Raw genomic sequence first — 21941 nt, 5'->3', positions numbered from 1 at the left:
TATATATATATATATATATATATATATATATATATATAGAGAGAGAGAGAGAGAGAGAGAGAGAGAGAGAGAGAGAGAGAGAGAGAGAGAGAGGTAATTATCATATTTAGTGCAATAGAAATAGACTGCAGTCATGAGTAAAGATCTAGATTATGTATTCTCAAGATCATGACTCCAACTCTGCTTAGTGTATCAGAATTGTACCACACTATAAGTCTTTATTTATGGCTTCGATGGAGTCAGCAAATCATCAGTCAGAAACCTTTAAATCTGATTATTATTGAATTATTATTGTGGCTCTAGTATTTGGATAATACTGGACTGTCATTCTGCTTGTTGACAATCTTAAACATATTTCTGACATTGGTCACACGTTTTTGAATGTGTTTGCTGAATATTATTCAAATGACTAACAATCACCATACCCTTATTTTGCGAAAACCACAGGTAACTTAGAAATAGCCCAGATTTCTGCTTTTAGAAAGTGAAGCACCATCTTTGTTCAAATGTCTGTCAGTAGAGTTTTAACTGGTTGCCGGCCGGACAGACTGGGGATGTACGAGTCTTTGCCGCAGTCTGACCACAGCAGAGTCCACACTGGCTGCGGCACGCTTTCCACGCTTGTCGTCCTCCAGCTGCTGATGAACGACCTGCAGCTCTGCGATCTCTTTCCCTGAGGATTCTAGATGTTTCCGGAGCATAGTACTGCCCTGAGAGTATGAAGCAAATGTATGTTTTTCAACACTAATAATCAACATTGATGATAGATGTTTCTTGAGCAGCAAATCAGAAATATTAGAATAATATCTGAAGGATCATGTGAACGAAGACTGGAGAAATAGCTGCTGCAAATTTTGCTTTGTCAACACAGAAATATTTTTTTTTTATTTTTTTAATGTATTAAATTAGAACATGGTTATTTTAAATTTTAATAATATTTCACAATATTACTGTTTTTACTGTATTTTAAATGCACACTTGTTGAACATTACTAGACTAATTACACACTAATAATAATAAAAAAAAATTAGTAAGTAAATGTATCTTTACTTACATCTCTACGTTATAGAAATATGATGTATTCTTTGTGCTTTACATGAGTGTTTCAATTAAATTATAAACAGTTATACTGTCATAGTATTTTTTTATGTATATTGTATAACTGTTACAGCATTTACAAAAATTTTAGATTAGGAAACAAAGATGATGAAGTATAGCACTTTATGGTTGACAGATAATAGAAGAATGTTAGATGACATCCAATGCTCTGACCTGTGTTAGGAGGTCAGATTCTGGAAGCCCAACACTTGAATGGCGCCCATACAGCTGAGTCATAGGCCTGCTCAATCTCTCACGACAGTAAAGATCAGCACTGCAGACTGGGCCCTGCACGGAAGGAATTCATCTTCATTAATCAGTGAGTGAAAAGGTCATGGAAAGAATGGTAACATTATGCAGAATATAGGATTTTTAGTAACACTTTATGATTAATTTCAGTGGGTCCATGAAAGTCACTTTGGTAGTAAATTAGTACAACATAATACCATGGCTCTGCCAAGACTGTAGCCAGCACATTGCATCTGTCTCTGTTTGCGGTAAATGGCCTGTCTAGTGGCAGCTGAGCTCAGTGTCAGATGTTGCTGATGAGGAACAAAAAAAGTATATATACATAAACACAGTAAACCAGTCCAAAACAAATTGAATTACCTTTGATCAAAATCACATTTAAAATTTAAATTAAATAAAAAAAATTACATTTTTAAATTTACATTTATGCATTTAGCAGACGATTTAGGAACACTTAAAGGTGGGGTGAAATGCTATTTCATGCATACTGAGTTTTTTACACTGTTAAAGAGTTGGATTCCCATGCTAAACATGGACAAAGTTTCAAAAATTAAGTTGTACGTTTGAAGAAGTATTTCTGTTCCAAAAATACTCCTTCCGGTTTGTCACAAGTTTCGGAAAGTTTTTTTCGAGTATGGCTCTGTGTGACGTTAGATGGAGCGGAATTTCCTTATATGGGTCCTGAGGGCACGTCTGCCGGAAGAGCGCACGCTCCCGTATAGCACAGCACTGAGAGCACAACAGACTTCACTGATCAGAGCGAGAGCGTCGCGAAATGTCACAAAAGAAGTGTGTTTTTGGTTGCCAGGGCAAGACAACCCTGCACAGATTACCAAAAGAGAAACAGCATTAAGGGACCAGTGGATGGAGTTTATTTTTACAGAGCATCAACGGAGTTGTGCAAGTGTTTGTGTTTGTTCCCTGCATTTCTAAAATGCTTGTTTTACAAACAAAGCCCAGTTTGAAGACGGATTTGCGTATCGTTTATTTCTTAAGGATGATGCAATCCCAACGAAAAAGGGTCACAATTGTGTGTTGGAACCACAGGCGGTGAGTAAAACTGCTTAAAATATCTCTGCCTCCTTGTTAGTGCGTCCGCCTCCCATCGGAGACCCGGGTTCGAGCCCCGCTCGCAGTGAGTCGTTGCTGCTGCTGCTCTCGTTCAGTTTCAGCCTTCACAGCTGTCACAGCTTCCAAACGCTCTCAACGCAAAAGCCTACTGGCGCTCATGATTCTTTAGCTCCGCCCACACTTCACGCCTCCAGTCGGCCGTGTTTTTCCGGGAAAAATCGGTACAGACTATCTTTCTCTTATGAATATAATAAAACTAAATACTTTTTGGAGTTATGAAGGATGCAGTACTACTCTATAGGTACTCAAGATTAACAGGATATTGAGTGAAAACGAGCATTTCACCCCCCCTTTAAATATAGAGTAGGCGCAGAGCAAATGCATTATGTTTGTAATTATGCCTGCAAAACATTGCTTCCATTTATTTCTGCTCTTTTAAATATTTATTGGACCTCTGGAGAACGTTTTGCAAATCCATACAGCCTTTCAATGTCCATCATTATTCCCTGTTCGTTGCATTTTTTTGTTTTGTTTTTGTATAAACCACTGTTCCAGCATCTTTTTTTTTTAAGTCTCTCATGCTCCCCAAGGTAACATTTATTTGAGCAAAAATACAGATACAATAAAAACATAAATGTTATTATTAGTTTAAAATAAGTTTTGTCTATTTGAATAAATTTTAACATGTAATTTATTTCTGATGGCAAAGCTGAATTTTCGTCATAGTCTTCAGTGTCACATGATCCTTAAAGGGATAGTTAACCACAAAATAAAAATTATTTCTTTAATTACCCTCAAGTTTTTCCAAACCTGTAAGACCTTTGTGTTTCGACATTTAACACATATCCCCACATTCAGTTTAACTCTGCAGAATTTCGTCTGGATCTACCAATCATAATTTAGTATTCATTGCACTCTCCACTTTAATCACTCACCTCAAGGTTGATAGTTTCATTGATTTTTTTCAGCAGGGCCTTGCTGGCTGAACGGTGCATATCTGTTTGCTTTCTGATGACATCACTCATGACTTGTGAAATGTTCTCTCTGAGCTGCTGAGATTCACGTAGTACTGTTGATGAAGCATCCAAAGCCTGTTTGCACTCTTAGTGACAGACAGTGAGATTAGTACCAGCAGTCATTCACTGTCTGCATGCAAGCTTGGGTGACAAAGAGACTTTAGGATAAAATTGTCCCGGGTTACCTGGAGTGAACGGTCCAGCGGGGTCAGGTTTCAGCGAGAGGGGAGAAGGGTGCGTTTTCACACCCGCTGAGAGTGAGCCATGCTGGGGAAGCAGCTCTGTTACTCTGGATCTCTCAAAGGCACACTCCAACAACTGCTTACTGCTCTCAGCCAAAACCTCAAAATAAAAATTAAATAATAAACAGAATACAGCATATTCTTTTTTTTCAGTCCTGATGAAACATTTTAATTCTACTGAACATGTAAATTCAACTTGAGAAAGTTCATTTGCTAATGCAAAATTATATTTAGTTTATTGTCCACAACTTGTCCAAAAGTCAGTCAAGATTTTTTTATATTTTTGGAAGAAGTATCTTATGCTCACCTAAGCTGCAATTATTGAATCAAAAATACAGTAAAAACAGTAATGTTACTATTTTTTACAACTGAAAGTAATTTTCCTTTTTTATACAATAAAACACAATTTATTCCTGTAATGGCAAAGCTGATTTTTTGTATACATGATCCTTCAGAAATTATTCTAAAATGCTGATTTAGTGCTCAAGAAACAATTCTTGTCAGCGTTGAAAACAGTTGGACCCCAAACTTTTGGTGGGCTTTTGTACTTTTTGTACATTTTTGCATAAATTAATGGTCATATATATATATATATATATATATATATATATATATATATATATATATATATAGACTAGATAGTATTTTATAAGTTAAACTGTCAAAACAGTGGCGTGAACTGGTGTGAAAACATTCCTTTATAGGCATTAAAAATATTGTCATATTATATATCCAACAAGGCCTATTTTTCACCTGTTGTTGAGTTAAAGTCTTTCTCAACATGCTCTCCAGTTCTTCTTTTAGCACATTCAGGCCTCTTCGTTCTTTGTTTAGAAGATCATCAGCTCCATCCAGTATCTTGATAAAACACAGAGTGGAAGCCATGATTTTGCGCTCTTTATTTTTCAAAGAGAATATTCATATATTTTGTAAGTCCATATTTGATCTCTTTAACCTCTTATGGGGTCATTTTAAATTAGTCTTCCAGTGATTTTTACTGTATATACTGTACTGTCTCTGTGGTGGCCGGTCGAAATGTCCTTCCGTCTGCACTTTGCTGATTGACCAGCAATGCTTTCCTTAGATTGCGGAGCAATTTTTCCAGTTGTTCCCTTTGATGCTCCACCCTGGTGCCCTCCTGTGTGACCCTAGCTGCTTGTCTGCGCAGGTGACCCTCCACCTCTCTCACACCCCGCATATATTCACCCGCCATACCGGTGCTGACAACTGCACTCTGATCACGCAGAGCCGGCGGGGGGAACGGTCTGCTCATGACTCCAGAAGTGAGCTATGAAAGTAAAATTTGTTTTTATAAAATTGTTGTAATATTAAATGTACTTCTAATGAAAGTACTATTTTTAGTCTTATAAAATCTTAATGTTCATATATTTTTTATGTTTTTGAAAATAATTATTTTATGCTCACCAAGACTACATTTATTTGATAAAAATACAGTAAAACATTGATACTATAAAATATTATTACAATTATTACAATTATTTTAATATATATATATATATATATATATATATATATATATATATATATATATATATATATATATATATATATATATATATATATATATATATATATATATATATATTTATTTATTTATTTATTTATATTTATATTTTAAAAAGTAGGCCTAATTGTTAACTGAAACAGGTTTATTATTGGTCAATACTGAATAAAATATCTAGAGTAGAGGCTATAATGGTCGATATATTTTAATTTCATGTAAATTACAGCGTAAAAATGATATTCCAAAGGTTTTGCTTTCTCTTGCAAAAAAAAAAAAAAAACGTTTTTCGAGCAAATGCAAATGTTTTACGAACAAACATAACATTTCTCAAGGGAACGCATCCGTTTTGCGAAAGAACGCGAAAGCATTGGAATATTATTTTTCACACCACCATGGACAATAGTAATATAAGAAATATAAGAAAACTTATATTTACGAGTTCCCAGCGCCTCAAAATTGCATTCACAATAATAAATGTGTTAAGAAATGTGAAATGCATTATATGTATAATTCACTTTTGTATTGCAGAACTTTATGTTCACGATCTTGCAGTAACTGGAACGTCATTACGATGCATTGCTGCATTAGCCAATCAGAAACCAAGACCGGTGTCCTGACATTTTATCCTACCCTGTCAGATTTTCCTACGCGGGTTTACTGCGCACGCGCACATCAATATCGCGTCCTTTGTCTCATGCTAAACAACGATATTTAATGTATCTGCATGACTGTAAGGGTAGGTTTAGGGCTGGGGTAGTTGTAGACTTTAATAAAAACGCAATCTAATTGGTAGAAAATAATATTTATTGTTGGTTTCCTGTAACTGTATCCATTTTAGCTACAACCGCGAATATAACACATAATTACTGTATTTGCAGTACTGTAAGGGTATGATTAGGGTTGTGATAGGTGTAGACGTTAATAAACCATAACTTTACAGTAGAATTTTCGTTGTGGAATTGTACTACCCACTGTTTTGGTGGGAGGTAGGAAAATCTGACAGCGTAGGACAAATCGACAGAACACCGGCACTTTACCGTACGTCCAGTGTATTTATGTCGGAATTCTTTCTTTTTCGAGTCACTCTCATTGTGCTCCTTTTCGACGCTGTTGTTCACACTGTAAGCTGTTAACTGAGGACGTCTGTGGGTAACGTTAAAGGTCCCAACGCTGTGGCTGCGGTAGCGTGTAGATGAGTGCAGTTGATCTACGTGAGTTTGACGCAGAAGATCTTCGGCGCGCAGAATCGAGCGGACAGTGGCGTCCCTCCAGCCTTTAGATCCCACAGCCACAGCCGGGGGAGCGGACTGAACCGGCCGCTTCATGGTCATGGTAACGTACTTTACCATCTGTGGAACAATCCGAATAACTCCAAAGTGTTTGGTTTTAAAAGTGTTGGTCGTCTCCAACGCAACAGTTCCTAAAGTGATAGGGGGCGCGCACAGACCTCTGATTTGGGTAACACGAGACGCACTAATGAACGAGTGTCATTCAGCTCCATTCACACTGCAACTCAATCAGTGGAGATCGTGTTACATGATGAGAACAGATCACAACAGAGACAACCTTAATTAGTGTGGCACAACATATAAATTATTAAAAGAAAATAAGACTATATTTGATTGACTGCATCCCCATACTTTGATCAAATCATTTCCATATTTTACAATTATATATTATTGCTTAGACTTAGAAGTGTATTCATCTGAATTCAATTAACATCTTGTCCAACTAGTATAAAAAAGGTAAGTATACCAAGGCAGCCCTGCTGTTAAGCCCTCCTCGTGTAAAAACCATGGACTCTACCATGCAACTCCACCGGGCAGGACCGATATAAGTATCGTTTTGATTCATCCTTTTTCCTACTACGCCTGTCAACCCTATTAGCAAATGGCATCTCAGGAACCACACTTTAGTGGTTTGAGTGTTACCTAACAGATAGGTCCTTCAAAGTACCTTAGAAAGGTGAGGTGTCATAGTTGCAACATCTAACTACTGGGGTGCTGCAGGGCTCAGTACTTAGACCACTTCTCATTTGTAAGTCACTTTGGATAAAAGCATCTGTTAAATGACTAAATTTAAATATTATATATAATATTATGTAAATATAATTTAATATTTACAATTATATATAATATATAGAGCGAAAGAGAGTCACTTTTCAAAAAGAATACCTATAAATATTTTGATTGTAGTTTATTATTATTACAGACCTGAAACAATTTAAAATGTCCCCGTTATTTCAAGTTTTTTTTTTTTATTACTTTAAAGGCATCTAGGAAAGTATACTGTATGTACCTATGTAAAATATGATAAGGTCATCCATAAATAAAAATCTAGCACCAGGCATAATGATCAGACAAAAAGGAAGAACCTTTAATATTTCAGACATAAAAGAAAAGCTCCAACAAAACCTTTAGAAAACCCACACAAACTTGAGGCTTCATTTTAAATGTGACTTATGAGGTATGCACCAAGTCATGGGGATTTCAGCATACTCAGATAAAATAAGCAGATTAAAACATGTTCTTTCCAGAGAGACTTGTAAATCCTTCTATTGTGCACAAGTTTTCTCTACACTAGCATATCCCAGTTTGTACCATAATCCAAAACAAATTAAACATTTATAAATAAAGAACAAATATAAGATCACATGGAAAATTACGTTGGGGAAAGACAAATCAAACAGTAACAAGAAAAGCAGCGTTCAACGTATCCATACATAATTAATAAAAAAACAATTTAAACATTTAATAATAATAATGCCAGGATTGTGGTATATGAAAATAATTATTAATAAGCAAAGTGTGTGCTGAAAACCATGTGTGTGTGTGTGTGTGCAACCATGTAAATCTTGGAACCACAATCTGGAAGTGTGGGAAGTAATCAACATTTTATGTCTGAGTTCAATCTAAATTACTAAAGCAACATGTAATGGCCCAGTCATAAATTAATTTAAACAACAAAAAACATTTCATAACATACACTCAACTTTCTCAAAAGTTCAGTTTTGAAGAATCTGGCTGAACATGTCTTGATTTCCTTTCAGTTTTAAGGGAAATAGAGAATTACTGTTTTAAAAGAATTAACTTTATTAGAAGCTGAGCTATTGTTTTAGATTGCACAATGAAAGTAGTGCCATTAACAATATATTGAGCAGTTATCAAGTTCAGTATATAGAACATTATTAAACTCACATTATGTGTTTAATCACACACTCACAGTGTGTGTTTGAGGGCTATTTTGGGTCCAAGTCTGCTAGAGATGTTTTGCTGTAGCTCTGTTAACACACCGTCACGCTCCTCTAACTCCAGAAGAACTTGCTATGAAGGGCAAATAAGAAGAATATATCACGTCAGTCATTTTTGATCATGGAGAATGTTCATATGGAGAATGTTGGTAGCAACCAGCAGTTTAGAAACAGGTTATTTACCTCTATGAGTTTATCCCTCTTCTGAAGATTGTCTCTTAGTTTTCCTTCCTCAAAAGCTCTCTCTTTATTTTCTTTCTTCCAGCCTAGTTCAGCCTCCTTTTTCTCCTTGGTTTTCTCTCTCAGCTCCTTGAGTGTGTCCTTGAGTTGCTCTGATAGTGCAATGATGGTTTGTTTGTGATTTTCTCTTTGGTCCTGAAATAACATGGAGGCATGTTGATGAAAACATCCAAACCTGATCGTTAGAACACACTGTCATGGAAATCATGCTTTAAAAAAAAAAAAAAAAAACATTAATGAAATGTTTAATGGTAGTGATGCACTGAAATTTCAGCAACCGAAAATAATGAGCCACAAATTTAGGTTTCCATTTAAATGGTTTTGGAAGGCCCAAAATCACTGCCCCAAAACAGTGATTAATTTTACTTCTCTAATGACACATTTTCACATACTGATTTCTCTTTATTTAAAGAATCTTCGTTTTAAAGAACGGAGATCTTTTAGGCTATTTTCAGACTGCAGGCAAATCAGACCAACTCCAACATGTGGTTCGAATCAGATTAGGAAAAAAAAGAATAATTCAGATTTCATGTGTTGTTTGCTTTCAGTTGGTGAGTGAAAAAAAAACTTCACTAAAGTTTATTTGTAACATGCCTTCCATCCAATAATTGCAGTAAGTTTGTGCTCTCTTTTGATGTGAAACAAAGTCTGAGCTTTCAAATTCTGTCAATTGTATACTGAAATTCAAACAATAAATGTGGTTTTGAAGCTCCTTACTTTCTGTTTCAGTGCTTTAGTAGAAAAAAAAATATTTTGGTGCATCACTATTGGCCAGAGCATTGTCTGCACACTCCACTAGGTGGCGCAATGGCTTTTCTGTTTTATAATGAAATGAAATAGTCATGAAGTACATTCATACCAGATTTTCAGGTTTTTTAGATATTCAGCACACTAAAAATGACTGGCAATGAGTAAATTTTTTTTTAAAAGCCACTATGGGAAATTAAATTTATGATTTATTCTGACCTTACCAGTATGATGCTTTCAGCATCAGTTAAGGCCGAGGAGAGGCTTGAGATCTCCTGCAGCATGGTGGCGCTGAACTCCTCTCTATCTCTTAAGCTTGCTGCCAGCAGAGCTTCTTTCTCTCGCAGCTGATTGACCAATCCAGCCTCAGCTTCGCCCCCTTCCAATCCCCGTCCAATCAGTGAGTCTGAGAGTGCCTTTGGGGAAAATGTTAATATTTGACTACTAGAAATGATACATTAACTAAATACTTTGCAAAAGAGGTCAAATCAGACAGAGCGCGATAGCGCCACGTCTACCTGCACATCTCTGCGTGAACTCTCCAGCACCTCTTTTAGCTGGGAGATATAGTCTTTGTTCTCCTTCACCAGTGCAGTCAAAGCTGAATCTCTCGAGTTCCACATTTCCCTTTCTTTCATAATTTCCTGTTGGGCTCGATCCCTCTCCGCAAGCTCTACACGTAGGTGCTATTAGAAGATACAAAACATTCATTTTTCTTCTAATTGTAGTTTGCAAGCTGAATAACTTTTTTCATAATGTAAAACATTCAAACTATTGGGAAACTAAAACCCTGTTTTCTGTATAAGAGGTATCAATGCCTCATCTACTCTCCAATGAAATGCACTCATGTGTTATAGCAGCAGTTACTAACCAAGTGACTAAGTAAACAGTATGTGTGCACCGTTGAATAAGAACACTGTTTGTTTGACTCACGTTAATAACATCCTGGTTACACTGGAGCACAGTGTTGAGTGTGATGAAGTCTCTGTCTCTCTCTCTGCCAGCGTCTCTCATGGCCTGCAGCTGTTTCTCCAGAGCTTTCTCTTTTTCGCTCACCTCAGACAGCTGGGCCTCCAGAATCACCTGATTAAAACATAAACATAAAAATTAAGTATAAGCACTGTGGAAAAAATGTGCATGTGTTTTCAGCATTATCTGGACCAAGCAAACACAAAACTGCTCTTGTACTCAGGTTATTTATCCCACACAGTAACCCAGCCACTGTCACTCTCACTGACTGGGTGTGTTAGCCAGAGCTTTAATGTAGGCTCAGTCTAATTACTACTTGTAAGGGTCAAATAACTAAAGTAAAACAGATTAAAATGACAAAAAATCATATTTCAGTAATTGATTAAAATGTGCTTTCATTCACTTCTAAATAATGGCAAAACAATTTAAGGTTAGCCTATAGTAATTATAATTATCTAAATTTAGGAACAAAAGAGGTCTGAGGAGTGTTCATTTAAACTGCTCAGTTAGTTCACCCGTTAGACCTCACCTCACGTTCAGTGCGTGTATCAGTCACTGCGCTGGCCACTTTTTTGATGAGTTTGTCAGTGTCCTGTGATTCCAGCCCCTGCTCCGCACACAGCTTCCGGATCAAAGTCACACATTCCTGAAGTGAGGAGAACACAGAGTTCACTGACACATCCGTGACCTCTGCACAATCCTGAATCTATAATGAGTTCATCAATTTAGTACTCACCTGGATTACATTCTCTCTGCTGTGCAGTGATTGGCTGAGGCTCTCTATGAGGTCATTTTTATTTTTCAGACTGGTCTATGTGGCAAAACAGATCAGATGGATATTAGTGTCACAAACAGGTATCATCCCCAGTAAAATGACTCCATGTCATCCCTGAGGGACAGTTCATGGCATTGTGACTCCTTATTAATGCATTCCAGTGTTATATAACTGCTATCAGCTCACACTAGAGAGGAACCATTCAAATGCTACCCAGCATGCACGACCAGTGCTATGAAATTTCAGCACTCTGTAAAATACTGAATTAAGGTAAATCATAAGAGAATGGATATGTACTGTGGCCACAAAAAGTAAATTTATATAACAGCATAACAGCATATCAAGTAATTGCATTGTATAACATTAAATACCTAAATGATTGATCATAGGTCTGTTATTCCTCCTTCCCTAATAATCTATTTAAACTCTTGTTATCCAAATAGTTCTATGCAGAATTATTATATACTATTATAGTATTTTTTTTTTTACATTTTGAATTAGCTTTTATTTTAATATTTTCAAGTTTCATTTTAATTTTATTACAGTTTTGGCAATTTTGTTATATTCTTTTGTCATTTTTATTTGTTGTGTTTTATATATATATATATATTTAAATATAGCTTAGATTTATGTCAGTTTTGATATTAGTTATTTTAACTCAATCAAAAATTAGAAATGTTACCTTGGCAAAAGAGAAAAACCTGGGCCCGTATTAATAAAGATTATAAGAATCCTCTCAGAAAACTCTTAATTTATCTTAAAAACTTTTACGTAGGAGTCTTAGCTTAAAAGTGATTCGGGACCGATCTGAGAGCAACTCTGAGTAAGAAAAAGACAAAAACTTTCATCTTAGTGAGGAGACGGGGTTGACCCTGTTGCTATGTATGCCACAATCTTTTGAAGACTGTGATTGGTTGGTTGTCCAAGAAGGAAAAAAAAGAGTGATTTTAAGTATAGGTTCTATTCTAATTCTCACTTTGAATTTAAATTCGCAATTTATCCTATTTGACCGTTCTCTCACACACACACACATTATATGTGTGTATCTAAATCCTTTTTTTAATTTACCATGCTTGTAATTTCCTATAAGGTATTTGATTGGCTTAGAATGATAAAAATTGTTCCAGTCTTTCCATTTACAGTGATTGCTGTCCTATTTAAGTGGCGGTTCGATTGTTGGTTTTAATGTATCAAATATGGAATCAAAACCAAGAAGTGCGAGAAAGCCAAACTGGACAGAGGAACAGTGTTTACTGTTAGTCCAGTTAGTGGATGAACACAAGGCCATTTTTAAAGGAGAATTTGGGCCGGGTGTCACAGCAAGGGACAAGAAGCAGACATGGGAGCGTATAGCACAAACTATTAACGGTTCATTCTCCCTGCTTGTGTGCACCTATAAGCCTGTTATATTCATAAATGCAGTTTTTTGAGCCTGCAAGGTGGGAATGTCCAGTGGAAATGAAATGAACTGCGACACAATAAGATGTTCTGAATGTGCTGTAATTGTGTGATCACTCTGCTTACAGAAGATTGTGACAGACCCAAATCATCACTATTGCATTGTTGCATTTTCCCAGCAACAATTTTACTTTAATTTATATATTAAATTATAAATCATTATATAATCTATACCGTCTTATTAACTCACTGTCATCCATTGTCTGCAACACATTTCTTCTGCATCTTCGTCTTTCTGCCATTTTCTCCTCTGCTAAAGAAACTCTTAAGCCTCTTAAAAGTCCTCATCTGTGCTCCTAACAAGTTTGACCTTAAGACCTCTTTTAAGGGTTAAGATGCTTTTTGAATTACTTTTTTCTTTACTAGGATTTTTTCTTTAATTTTAAGAGTAAACGCCCACATTTCTAAGAATTTTCTTAGAATTTTGTCACTAGGAGCTACTTTTTGCATTAAGATTCTTTATGAATACGGGCCCTGAACTGAAATAAGTTCTTTTTTTTGGTTTTTCTCATTTTATATTTATTTCTCCTTTATTTCAATTAACAAAAAAAATTGTTTGAAAACTTTATCTACTGTTCTTCTGACATCTAAATCCTAACAAAAGAAATCTACATTTATTTTTATTAAACATTTCAATTTAAAGGTGTGTTTGTGTTTTTCAAAATATATGCAACTTTTATTTTATTGTTTTATCATCTAATGCAATGGAATTCATAAATTAATTGTGGCTTAAATGTCTGAATACTTGTTTGGACCATTGTATGAATTCATTCCTAATGTATTGGTATATTTTGTTTTATATTTATATAAAACAAAAAATCACATCAAACTGCAGCAGCTGTCAAGCCTTTAATGAAAGAAAGCCCAGGGCAAACTCCTCTGGTCTGGGAAGATTCCTGGAGGAGGTGTGTATGCATGCATGCATGTACTGTATGTATACACCTCTCTACGTGGGCAAACCCAAACACTATCTTTTTGAAAACATTCACACACCTTCTGTAATATACCCTATATAAGGCATCATTTGAAAAAAGTCAACAAAAAGATTAGGAGAGGGTGTGCCTCAGATGTGCGCTGCTAAGCTTCTAAAACACAATGCACCGTGCACACGATCGTTTGAAACAGCCATGCCATTTAACTTAATCATCAAGTCGTCTTACCACTTGTGGAGACTTCAACTGCTTGGCAGGAGCATCGGTTGTTGGTTTGTTGCTATCCCTTAGCTGTGCCTCAAGAGTTCTGATGCGAGCATGAGCTTGAACGAGTTGTTCACGCAACTGCTTCACAGCAAGGTGCACCCTACCTTTGGACGCCTAAAAAGAGAGATAAAAATGAACTCCAAGAAAAATGGTGAACCGTCTGAAGCAGTCTGATAGTCCTCACCTGTCTTTGCAAAGGCATAAAGTCGTCTTTTAGCTCAGTCAGGATGTCATTGTTCTCTTCTTCAAATTCATCATCCGTCCCATTGTTGCCCTCTCCAAAATTCAGGACCCTCACTAACCCTGCTTTCAGCCCCACCTCATCCTTCCCATTCTGCAGGTCCCCTCTTCCCAACACAGGAATGCGACTTCCAGCCGGTGACCTCACTGGCTTTGCCTCAATTCTCTTTAACTCTTTGAAAACTGTGTCTATAATGGCCGAATGCTCTTCTGGCCAATCAAATGGATCATTGCCGTCTAAAGAGTCCAGCGACTGAACAGAGGCAGTGCGGGATCGAGATCTCAAAGAATGACAGGAGCTGGACAGAGAGGCGGGGCTGGATCTCACAGACGGCACTTTCGACCAATGAAGAGGCATGCTGCAAGACTTTTCTCGAGAGAGGCCCAATGAGGTGAAAGCTTGATCGGGCAAGTGACGTGGAATTCCACAAACGGACTCATAGTCCGAGTCGGACACCCTCAAGGAGTCGCAACACTCACACATCTTGCCTTTCTGACACCGCTTCCCTGTTCTCTTGTAATACGGACATGACTCCGCTTTCTCGGACCACCATTCGTACTCAGAGAGGGCCATGTTGTCCCTCAGCATTTCTCGATATCCTTCCCCTACATAATCCTTCCGTTCCCCTTCATCCTCACTGGAACTACCATTTCTCCTGGAAGTAGATGAGTGGCGCTGATCATACATGCTTCGCACCCATCGTCTGATCTTGTCCCTTTCCTGAGAGAGTTTCTGGAGTCTCTCACTCGACAGCGCTCGGACTCTGGCAATGACGGTGTCGAACTTGAAAACTCGCTCCAAAACGGACACACACTTGCCACATAAAAACTCCCCCTGACCATCCCCACGTGGTACAGACTGCTCTAATATATGTGTCAGCACACAGAGCAGGTCGATTCCTTTCGTGGGGGTGAGCAGGCCACGAGACTTCGATAGCGAACGAGAGGAACTTAGTGATATAGTGCTGCCTAGAAATAAAAGATAAAGAACATATACATAACTATAAACAAACATGCAATATTTTTTAAATGTTCTGAATGTTTAATGCCTATACAGCACCTTAATAGCTTCAGTAATTAAAATGAATAATGCACAAATATGCATTCTTTTTTTATTCTCCATTTTACTTAAAAATATATGCAGTAATAGCAAATGTAATGTAATTAGACAAGTTCTCTGCTGCTCATACCCCATGGGCTGCTTTGTGCCGATCTGGGCAAGCTTCCCTTGATAGAAAAGTCTGTCGGCGTCTGAGGTTGTGCCCCCTTTCTGTTCTGACCTGTATACAGCCATCGCCGCTGGTTACCTTGCAGGTCACTCCCACAAATGCGGCAGCCTTCACTTTTACCTCGAGTAGTCATCATAAAAAGGTGCAGCAGGTGCCCTTATAATAATAATAATAATAATAGTACAATACAACAATAATAATAATTCAATAACAATGGGGGAAACCATGAATTCATGATACAGCATGATACTGGCATCTAAGGGGAAATTTAAAGCTTCTAGAACAATATACATAAACTTTACACACCTGTTTAAATCTGTCAGTATAGTTCACTGTTGTCCTTTGGCTGGGGTGGATCCAGTGAATGACAGCTCACTCTCCCCCACTGACAGTCTCAGTGTTTACATGGGCTGAACACGTCGGCCTTGAGCTCTAAACACACATACACACACACACACACACACACACACACACACACACACACACACACATATATACAAACAAAACATGCTTTATAAAACAAAATAAATCCGTTTATGGACGACTACAATTGGACACAGCGCTAACATCGTTCATCCAAAAATCGAATTTATGTAATTATTTACTCACATAATGTTGTTTCAAACCCGCCTAACTTGCTCTTTTACCTGGAACACAAAAGAAAATGTCAAACACAACGTTAGGTGACTGACAGGCACAGTCACCGTCACCATTTACTTTCTTTGCTATTTTTTCCATACAATAAAAGTGAATGACTGTGGCTGTCAGTCTGTCTATAATATCCTCCTTTGTTAAAAAAAGAAAGACATAAATCAGGAACAACATCAGGTGAATAAACGGTGACAGAATGTTCTTCTTTTTTGCGCAATATTCTTTTCAAACTGATTTATGAAAAACCAGCACGAGCGCTTTAATTCAAAAAAATTATGTAAATAAGTGACGCTTTGGCAGAGAACTTTCCATAAAATGACTAATCTCAGCAGCAGCCCTCTGTTTCTCTTTCCGTGTACTCTCATTCAAACATGATTTTAAACATATATCTCAGAGATAAACTACGGCTGATAAAACCCTACGCGAAATTGACTTTTGGCTGCTGGAATGTCAGAATGAACCTGCAGAGGACAAAACATGATAAACCATACAACTATTCAACATAGCCGTCAACTGACCTGATAAGTTACAAGAGACGAAAATATCCCGTTATAATCTCAAACTTACAGATAAAATCGTTTACCGAAGCTCAGGAAGTGTCTTCACGGTCTCGAGCAAATGTTCTCGCTTGTCCAGACCATAGTGGCAGCCGCCGCGCGCCACTCTACCTTGCTGACGTCACCATAAAATACCTGTTGCAGCACGCATCTGCGTGCACAATCATGCGCATGCGGCAATAAACCATTATATTCGCGCGCGTTCGTGTGTGTGTGTGTGTGTGCGTGTGCGTGTGCGTGTGCGTGTGCGTGTGTGTGTGTGTGTGTGTGTGTGTGTATATATATATATATATATATATATATATATATATATATATATATATATATATATATATATATATATATATATATATATAGTACAGACCAAAAGTTTGGACACACCTTCTCATTCAAAGAGTTTTCTTTATTTTCATGACTATGAAAATTGTAGATTCACACTGAAGGCATCAAAACTATGTATTAACACATGTGGAATTATATATGGAATTATATACATAACAAAAAAGTGTGAAACAACTGAAAATATGTCATATTAAAGGTTCTTCAAAGTAGCCACCTTTTGCTTTGATTACTGCTTTCACACTCTTGGCATTCTCTTGATGAGCTTCAAGAGGTAGTCACCTGAAATGGTCTTCCAACAGTCTTGAAGGAGTTCCCCGAGAGATGCTTAGCACTTGTTGGCCCTTTTGCCTTCTGTCTGCAGTCCAGCTCACCCCTAAACCATCTGGATTGGGTTCAGGTCCGGTGACTGTGGAGGCCAGGTCATCTGGCGCAGCACCCCATCACTCTCCTTCTTGCTCAAATAGCCCTTGATGCCTTCAGTGTGACTCTACAATTTTCATAGTCGTGAAAATAAAGAAAACTCTTTGAATGAGAAGGTGTGTCCAAACTTTTGGACTGTATTGTGTGTGTGTATATATATATATATATATATATATATATATATACACAGTGTTGGGGAGTACCTTTTTACTCAAGGTCACTGAATTGAAAGGTCACAAATAATCCAAGCAACACATTAACACAGGTTACCAAAAGACAAGTCATCTGAAATTACCTGTTGAATAGGCATGCTCTATCTCTCAAACCAAAAATGGAATCCAATTTTTTTTATTCAGCAAGGATGCATTAAATATAATAAAACAAATTTTACGTTTTAAAACACATTAAAATAGAAAAGTCATTTTATATTTTAATATTATTTCAGAATATTACTGTATTTGTTTATTAAATAAAAGCTGCATCGGAGAGCATAAGGGACTTTGACAGAGAAATTGTGCAGTCCTAGTTCAAACGTTTTTTTTTTTTTTTTTTAATTAGGAAGTATAATGCAGAAAGAAAATCCCTTTTTGATGAATTGGAAGAACTTGGATTTAAAGTGTTTTCTGTTTCTTTTTTGTTTGGACACAGTGATAAACATAAACTGATCTCTGAGGCAGTTCTTCGGTTCTTGAATATAACACGACTGTATTTATTAAGGATGTAGTTCAAACTTTGACCTGTGGAGGGCAGTAATACCTTGAAGATGTTTTTAATAACTTTCTGGACTGGACATAGCCTATACCTTACACACGTTTTCAATGGAGGGACAGAAAGCTCTCGGACTAAATCTAAAATATCTTAAACTGTGTTCCCAAGGTGAACGGACGACTTACAGGTTTGGAAAAACATGAGGGTGTGTTATTAATGACATAATTTTCATTTTCGGTGAACTAGCCCTTGAATGTTTACATCAATAAATGACCTGATGTTAATTTCTGTGTCGGAGTAAAACAGTCTCATAATTTTTTCTTGTACTCATAATTTTTATTTGAAATAAGATTGGACAACTTTAATAAAATATTAAACTCAGTTTGGTCACCCACAGTTGTTAAAGTGTTGCTTCATGTATTTGTAATGCTGTTATCTTGTGATTCACATTATATTATGATGAAAAGCTTGGCCAATCTGTGACAGTGGGTTAGTGACCAGCTCCATGACATCCTGGGTTTGAGTGACCGATATGTGGCCCAGTACATGATCGGTCTGCCCGGGCGGTGGAACGAAAGTCATAGAAATGGAGAGAAAGAACAGAACCTACACTCTTCTTGAGGGCAGTGAGAGTGATGGAGAGATGGCCAGAGAAAGAGGAAAAGAGAAGAAAAGCAAAGATCGGGACAAAGGTGAGAAAAGAAAAAACATCTCAGACAGAAATGAGACGTAAGTCCATCATCCAGTGAAGATGACAGGAAAAAGAGGTGATTATATTATGCTTTCAATCATTTAGATGCATCAGACCCACAAATATCAGGCTCTGTATATGTAAAAACCTAGAAAACAGGTCTCAACCACTGATCTATATATATAACTAATCTATATATTCTATATATATATATATATATCTATATATATATAACTATATATCTATATATATATAACTATATCTATAACTATATGTTCTATATTATAGATCAGTGGTCTCAACACATCTGCTTGTCAGAGGAAGTGTTAGCCATATGAACTAATGGCAATATCTATGGAATTTTAAGGTAATTGGCTAACCATTGTTTTTATTGTCACCATTTTATTTAACTTTAATCTAAATTTTAGTGTAAAAAATAAAATAAAAAACTTTTAGATATTATTCCGCACATGTGTTATGATTATCTTTGGTATCTCCTTTGAAGGTATCTTGAGGAAAAACAGCTCTATATTTAACAAAGCACATACAAAATAATTGAACCCGAAATGACGAGACCTGTTGTACAGAATACGTCTGTATGTCTGTTGCTCATAAACCTCATTAAGCTCTTCTTACAACAGGCCCCTGTTTTAAAAATGTAAAGACGTGTCTTGCTTAAAGAATTTATACTGTGAAAAAATAACATTGTAAATGTCAACATATCTGGAGCCCAGTTTGAAAAGCCCTGAGCTAAACTTATAAAAGGTACATACATACACTAAATAGAAGCTTGCGTCAGCCTGCATCTCTTTCCTGTCTCTTTCCACTGTTTATCAATAAAGGCAAAAAAGCACTAATGTGCAATAAAAATACTTAGCTTGTCATGATGAAAAAGCCATGGTGAGCCAGAAAGATTTAATGTTCTGGAATTTGTGTATTTCCGTACAGTTTGTGGATCATGAATATTTATACTGGCATTTACTGTGTCCTCTGGTGTTTCAGGAGGAGATTGAGGTGTGCTGTGAACTTCTACAGGAGAGATGCAGGAGACTGGGCTCGAAAATATCTGAACTTCTTGTTCTGCCCATCTATGCCAGCTTGCCCTCGGGACATGCAGGACAAGATCTTCAATCCACTCCGCCTCGAGCACTCAAAGTGAGTACGTCATCCAACAGGGGGCAGCATCTCTTTTCAAATCTGTGGAAGATTACTTGCCTTTACTTGTAAATGTATTCTTATCTGAGGCTTTTATACAAAATAAAATCCAAACAAACAAACTGATGCAAATTTTTATGTAAATGTTTTTTTTTTTTTTTTTCAAAGTTGTATTTGCTTGATCATCTTGATAAGTATGGTAAACTGTCTGAATATAGATTTCTTTAGAAAACGTGTGTGTGTGTGTGTGTGTGTGGTGTTTTTGGGCTTCAGTTTGTGGTGGCCACAAATATCGCAGAGACATCTCTCACAATCAACAGCATCATCTATGTGATTGATCCAGGTTTTTGGAAACTAAAGAGCTACAATGCGAGAACAATGGAGTCTCTCATTGTCAATCCCTGTTCACCAGTAACAGGAGCTTCTGCAAACTGTACAGTGGAAGTATTTAAAAAAATAGTAATTTCGATTTACAGATGATTTAGTAATGTTACAAAAATGTATTATTATGAATCATTATTTTTAATCAATTATTATAAAAAGCAACAGCAACAATAATTATTTTAATATAAGTACAAATTAATTATAAAATAATACAATTATTATGGTCATTATTAGTTATAGTAGCTAATTAAGAAGACTTTAGTTAATTATTTATACATTAATAAATCAAATTAATTATTATTAATAAGACCTTTTTATTTTTAAATGTTGTTCTGAATGTTGGGGAAATGTTTATAGAGATAGGGACTTATTTATTGTCATTTGAATATTGAGTTACTCATTCTTTATTTTTATTTTGTGAGGAAAAATGGTTATGCTTCTTTCGTAAATATGGTTAAATATGAATTGATGTTTTGAAGCAGTGATTGATAATGTGTTTTATTATCATGCAGGCATCATCCAATCAGAGAGCAGGTCGTGCAGGAAGAGTGGCTGCTGGGAAATGTTTTAGGCTATACACCGCCTGGGCCTTTAAACATGAGACGGAGGAGACCACTGTCCCTGAGATCCAGAGAACAAACCTGGGCAATGTGGTTCTGCTGCTCAAAAGTCTCGGTAAGAATAAATGAATCTGTTTTTCTTCATGACTTCACCATGACAAATCCCAGTGCCAGTTTGATACAGAATTGTTCTGTCATTTAAATTATATGTGACCCTGGACCACAATATATGCTTTCATGTTTATCTCATTGTCTCATTGCTCCGGCTGGACAAGGCTTTACAATATGTTAAGAGGTGTAACATTTCGGTCTCCCTCTTGAGGCGTTAGGCCAATCACAATGCACCGGATAGCTGGCCAATCACAGTGAAAATCGACGTGTTTCAGAAGGCGGGGCATAGAGGATAAACAATAATGTAAAGTGTGTGGTACAATGTGTTTATTTTTTATTTTTTTACCTTAAACCGCATAAACACATTTCATTACACCAAATAATGTTCTTTTTAGCAGCATCTTATGACCCCTTAAATTTTTAATCTTTTATAACATTATAAATGTCTTTACAATCACTTTATTTTAATGAATCTTTGCTGAATAAAAGTATTCATAGAAATTTAAATATAATCAAGAAATGTTACCCCAAACTTTTGAATAGTAGAACACATCTCTTAAAAATATCTCAGGACTACTAGGTTAAAAAGACTCATAAAGTGAAATTCCCTGATAAATATTTATACAATTTAAAGTATGGCTTATGAGTTTGTAGTGTATTTTTGTTATGACAAACAATGTAAATTTTGGGGTGTGGAATTTAGAAACTGGAACTTTAATGCATGCATAAATAGACCTAACACACGTATTCACTCCCTTTAATCAAACACAATATGTATTTTAATATGTGCTTAAGATCTAACATGTTTTTCTTGATCTGGAATAAATAACCTGGTTCATTTCGACTTCATGGTTCATCTTCCTCACGAAACACTGGTGTCGTCACTGGAGCAGCTTTACGCCTTGGGTGCCCTTAACCTCCTCGTCAACTCACTAAAGTGCAAAAAAAAAAAAAAAAATCAAATAACTTTATGACCCTATAATTATGCTAAATTAGAATATAAAAATTTAAGCACTCATAAACTTTGAAAAACTCGGTTGTGTTCACAACAGAT

At 36.4% G+C, this 21941-nt stretch overlaps 2 protein-coding genes across 4 annotated transcripts; both read right to left on the bottom strand.

Moving 5' to 3' along the window:
* Positions 1–66: 66 nt before the first annotated feature.
* On the bottom strand, positions 67–6800 carry LOC128029241 (coiled-coil domain-containing protein 105). The gene is made up of 8 exons (XM_052616886.1): positions 6239–6800; positions 4689–4964; positions 4430–4534; positions 3620–3776; positions 3354–3520; positions 1545–1640; positions 1273–1386; positions 67–710 (listed from the first exon to the last, which is right to left on the bottom strand). Exons 1-8 carry the CDS (start codon positions 6548–6550, stop codon positions 525–527), a joined length of 1413 nt encoding a protein of 470 aa, XP_052472846.1. The 5' UTR covers positions 6551–6800; the 3' UTR covers positions 67–524.
* Positions 6801–7553: 753 nt separating this feature from the next.
* On the bottom strand, positions 7554–16668 carry si:ch73-95l15.5 (myosin-2 heavy chain). Of its 3 annotated transcripts, none has more exons than XM_052616884.1 (13): positions 16543–16668; positions 15918–15955; positions 15615–15740; positions 15270–15464; positions 14024–15048; positions 13801–13953; positions 11144–11218; positions 10937–11053; positions 10372–10521; positions 9957–10124; positions 9663–9854; positions 8635–8826; positions 7554–8524 (listed from the first exon to the last, which is right to left on the bottom strand). In XM_052616884.1, the coding sequence occupies exons 4-13, from the start codon at positions 15442–15444 to the stop codon at positions 8420–8422; spliced, it is 2352 nt and encodes a 783-aa protein (XP_052472844.1). In that variant the 5' UTR covers positions 15445–15464; positions 15615–15740; positions 15918–15955; positions 16543–16668; the 3' UTR covers positions 7554–8419. The 3 variants fall into 3 exon arrangements, with proteins under 3 accessions (XP_052472844.1, XP_052472843.1, XP_052472845.1); XM_052616883.1 differs by having other exon boundaries at positions 16527–16655; XM_052616885.1 differs by having other exon boundaries at positions 16478–16602.
* Between the last annotated feature and the right edge of the window lie 5273 nt (positions 16669–21941).

This window comes from Carassius gibelio, chromosome A15 (assembly GCF_023724105.1).
Source record: "Carassius gibelio isolate Cgi1373 ecotype wild population from Czech Republic chromosome A15, carGib1.2-hapl.c, whole genome shotgun sequence".
Classification (NCBI taxonomy): Eukaryota; Metazoa; Chordata; class Actinopteri; order Cypriniformes; family Cyprinidae; genus Carassius; species Carassius gibelio.
This window is presented reverse-complemented; position numbering and strand designations above follow the sequence as displayed.

Coding starts and splice junctions, on each gene's coding strand:
- si:ch73-95l15.5 (XM_052616884.1), bottom strand. CDS start 15,444: ATGATGACTACTCGAGGTAAAAGTGAAGGCTGCCGCATTTGTGGGAGT. Junction 10,125..10,371: donor GTAACCAGGATGTTATTAAC/GTGAGTCAAACA, acceptor ATCTTCTAATAG/CACCTACGTGTAGAGCTTGC. Junction 9,855..9,956: donor GTTCACGCAGAGATGTGCAG/GTAGACGTGGCG, acceptor TTTTCCCCAAAG/GCACTCTCAGACTCACTGAT.
- LOC128029241 (XM_052616886.1), bottom strand. CDS start 6,550: ATGGTAAAGTACGTTACCATGACCATGAAGCGGCCGGTTCAGTCCGCT. Junction 1,641..3,353: donor ATGAAACTATCAACCTTGAG/GTGAGTGATTAA, acceptor GTTCCTCATCAG/CAACATCTGACACTGAGCTC. Junction 711..1,272: donor AATCTGACCTCCTAACACAG/GTCAGAGCATTG, acceptor TCATACTCTCAG/GGCAGTACTATGCTCCGGAA.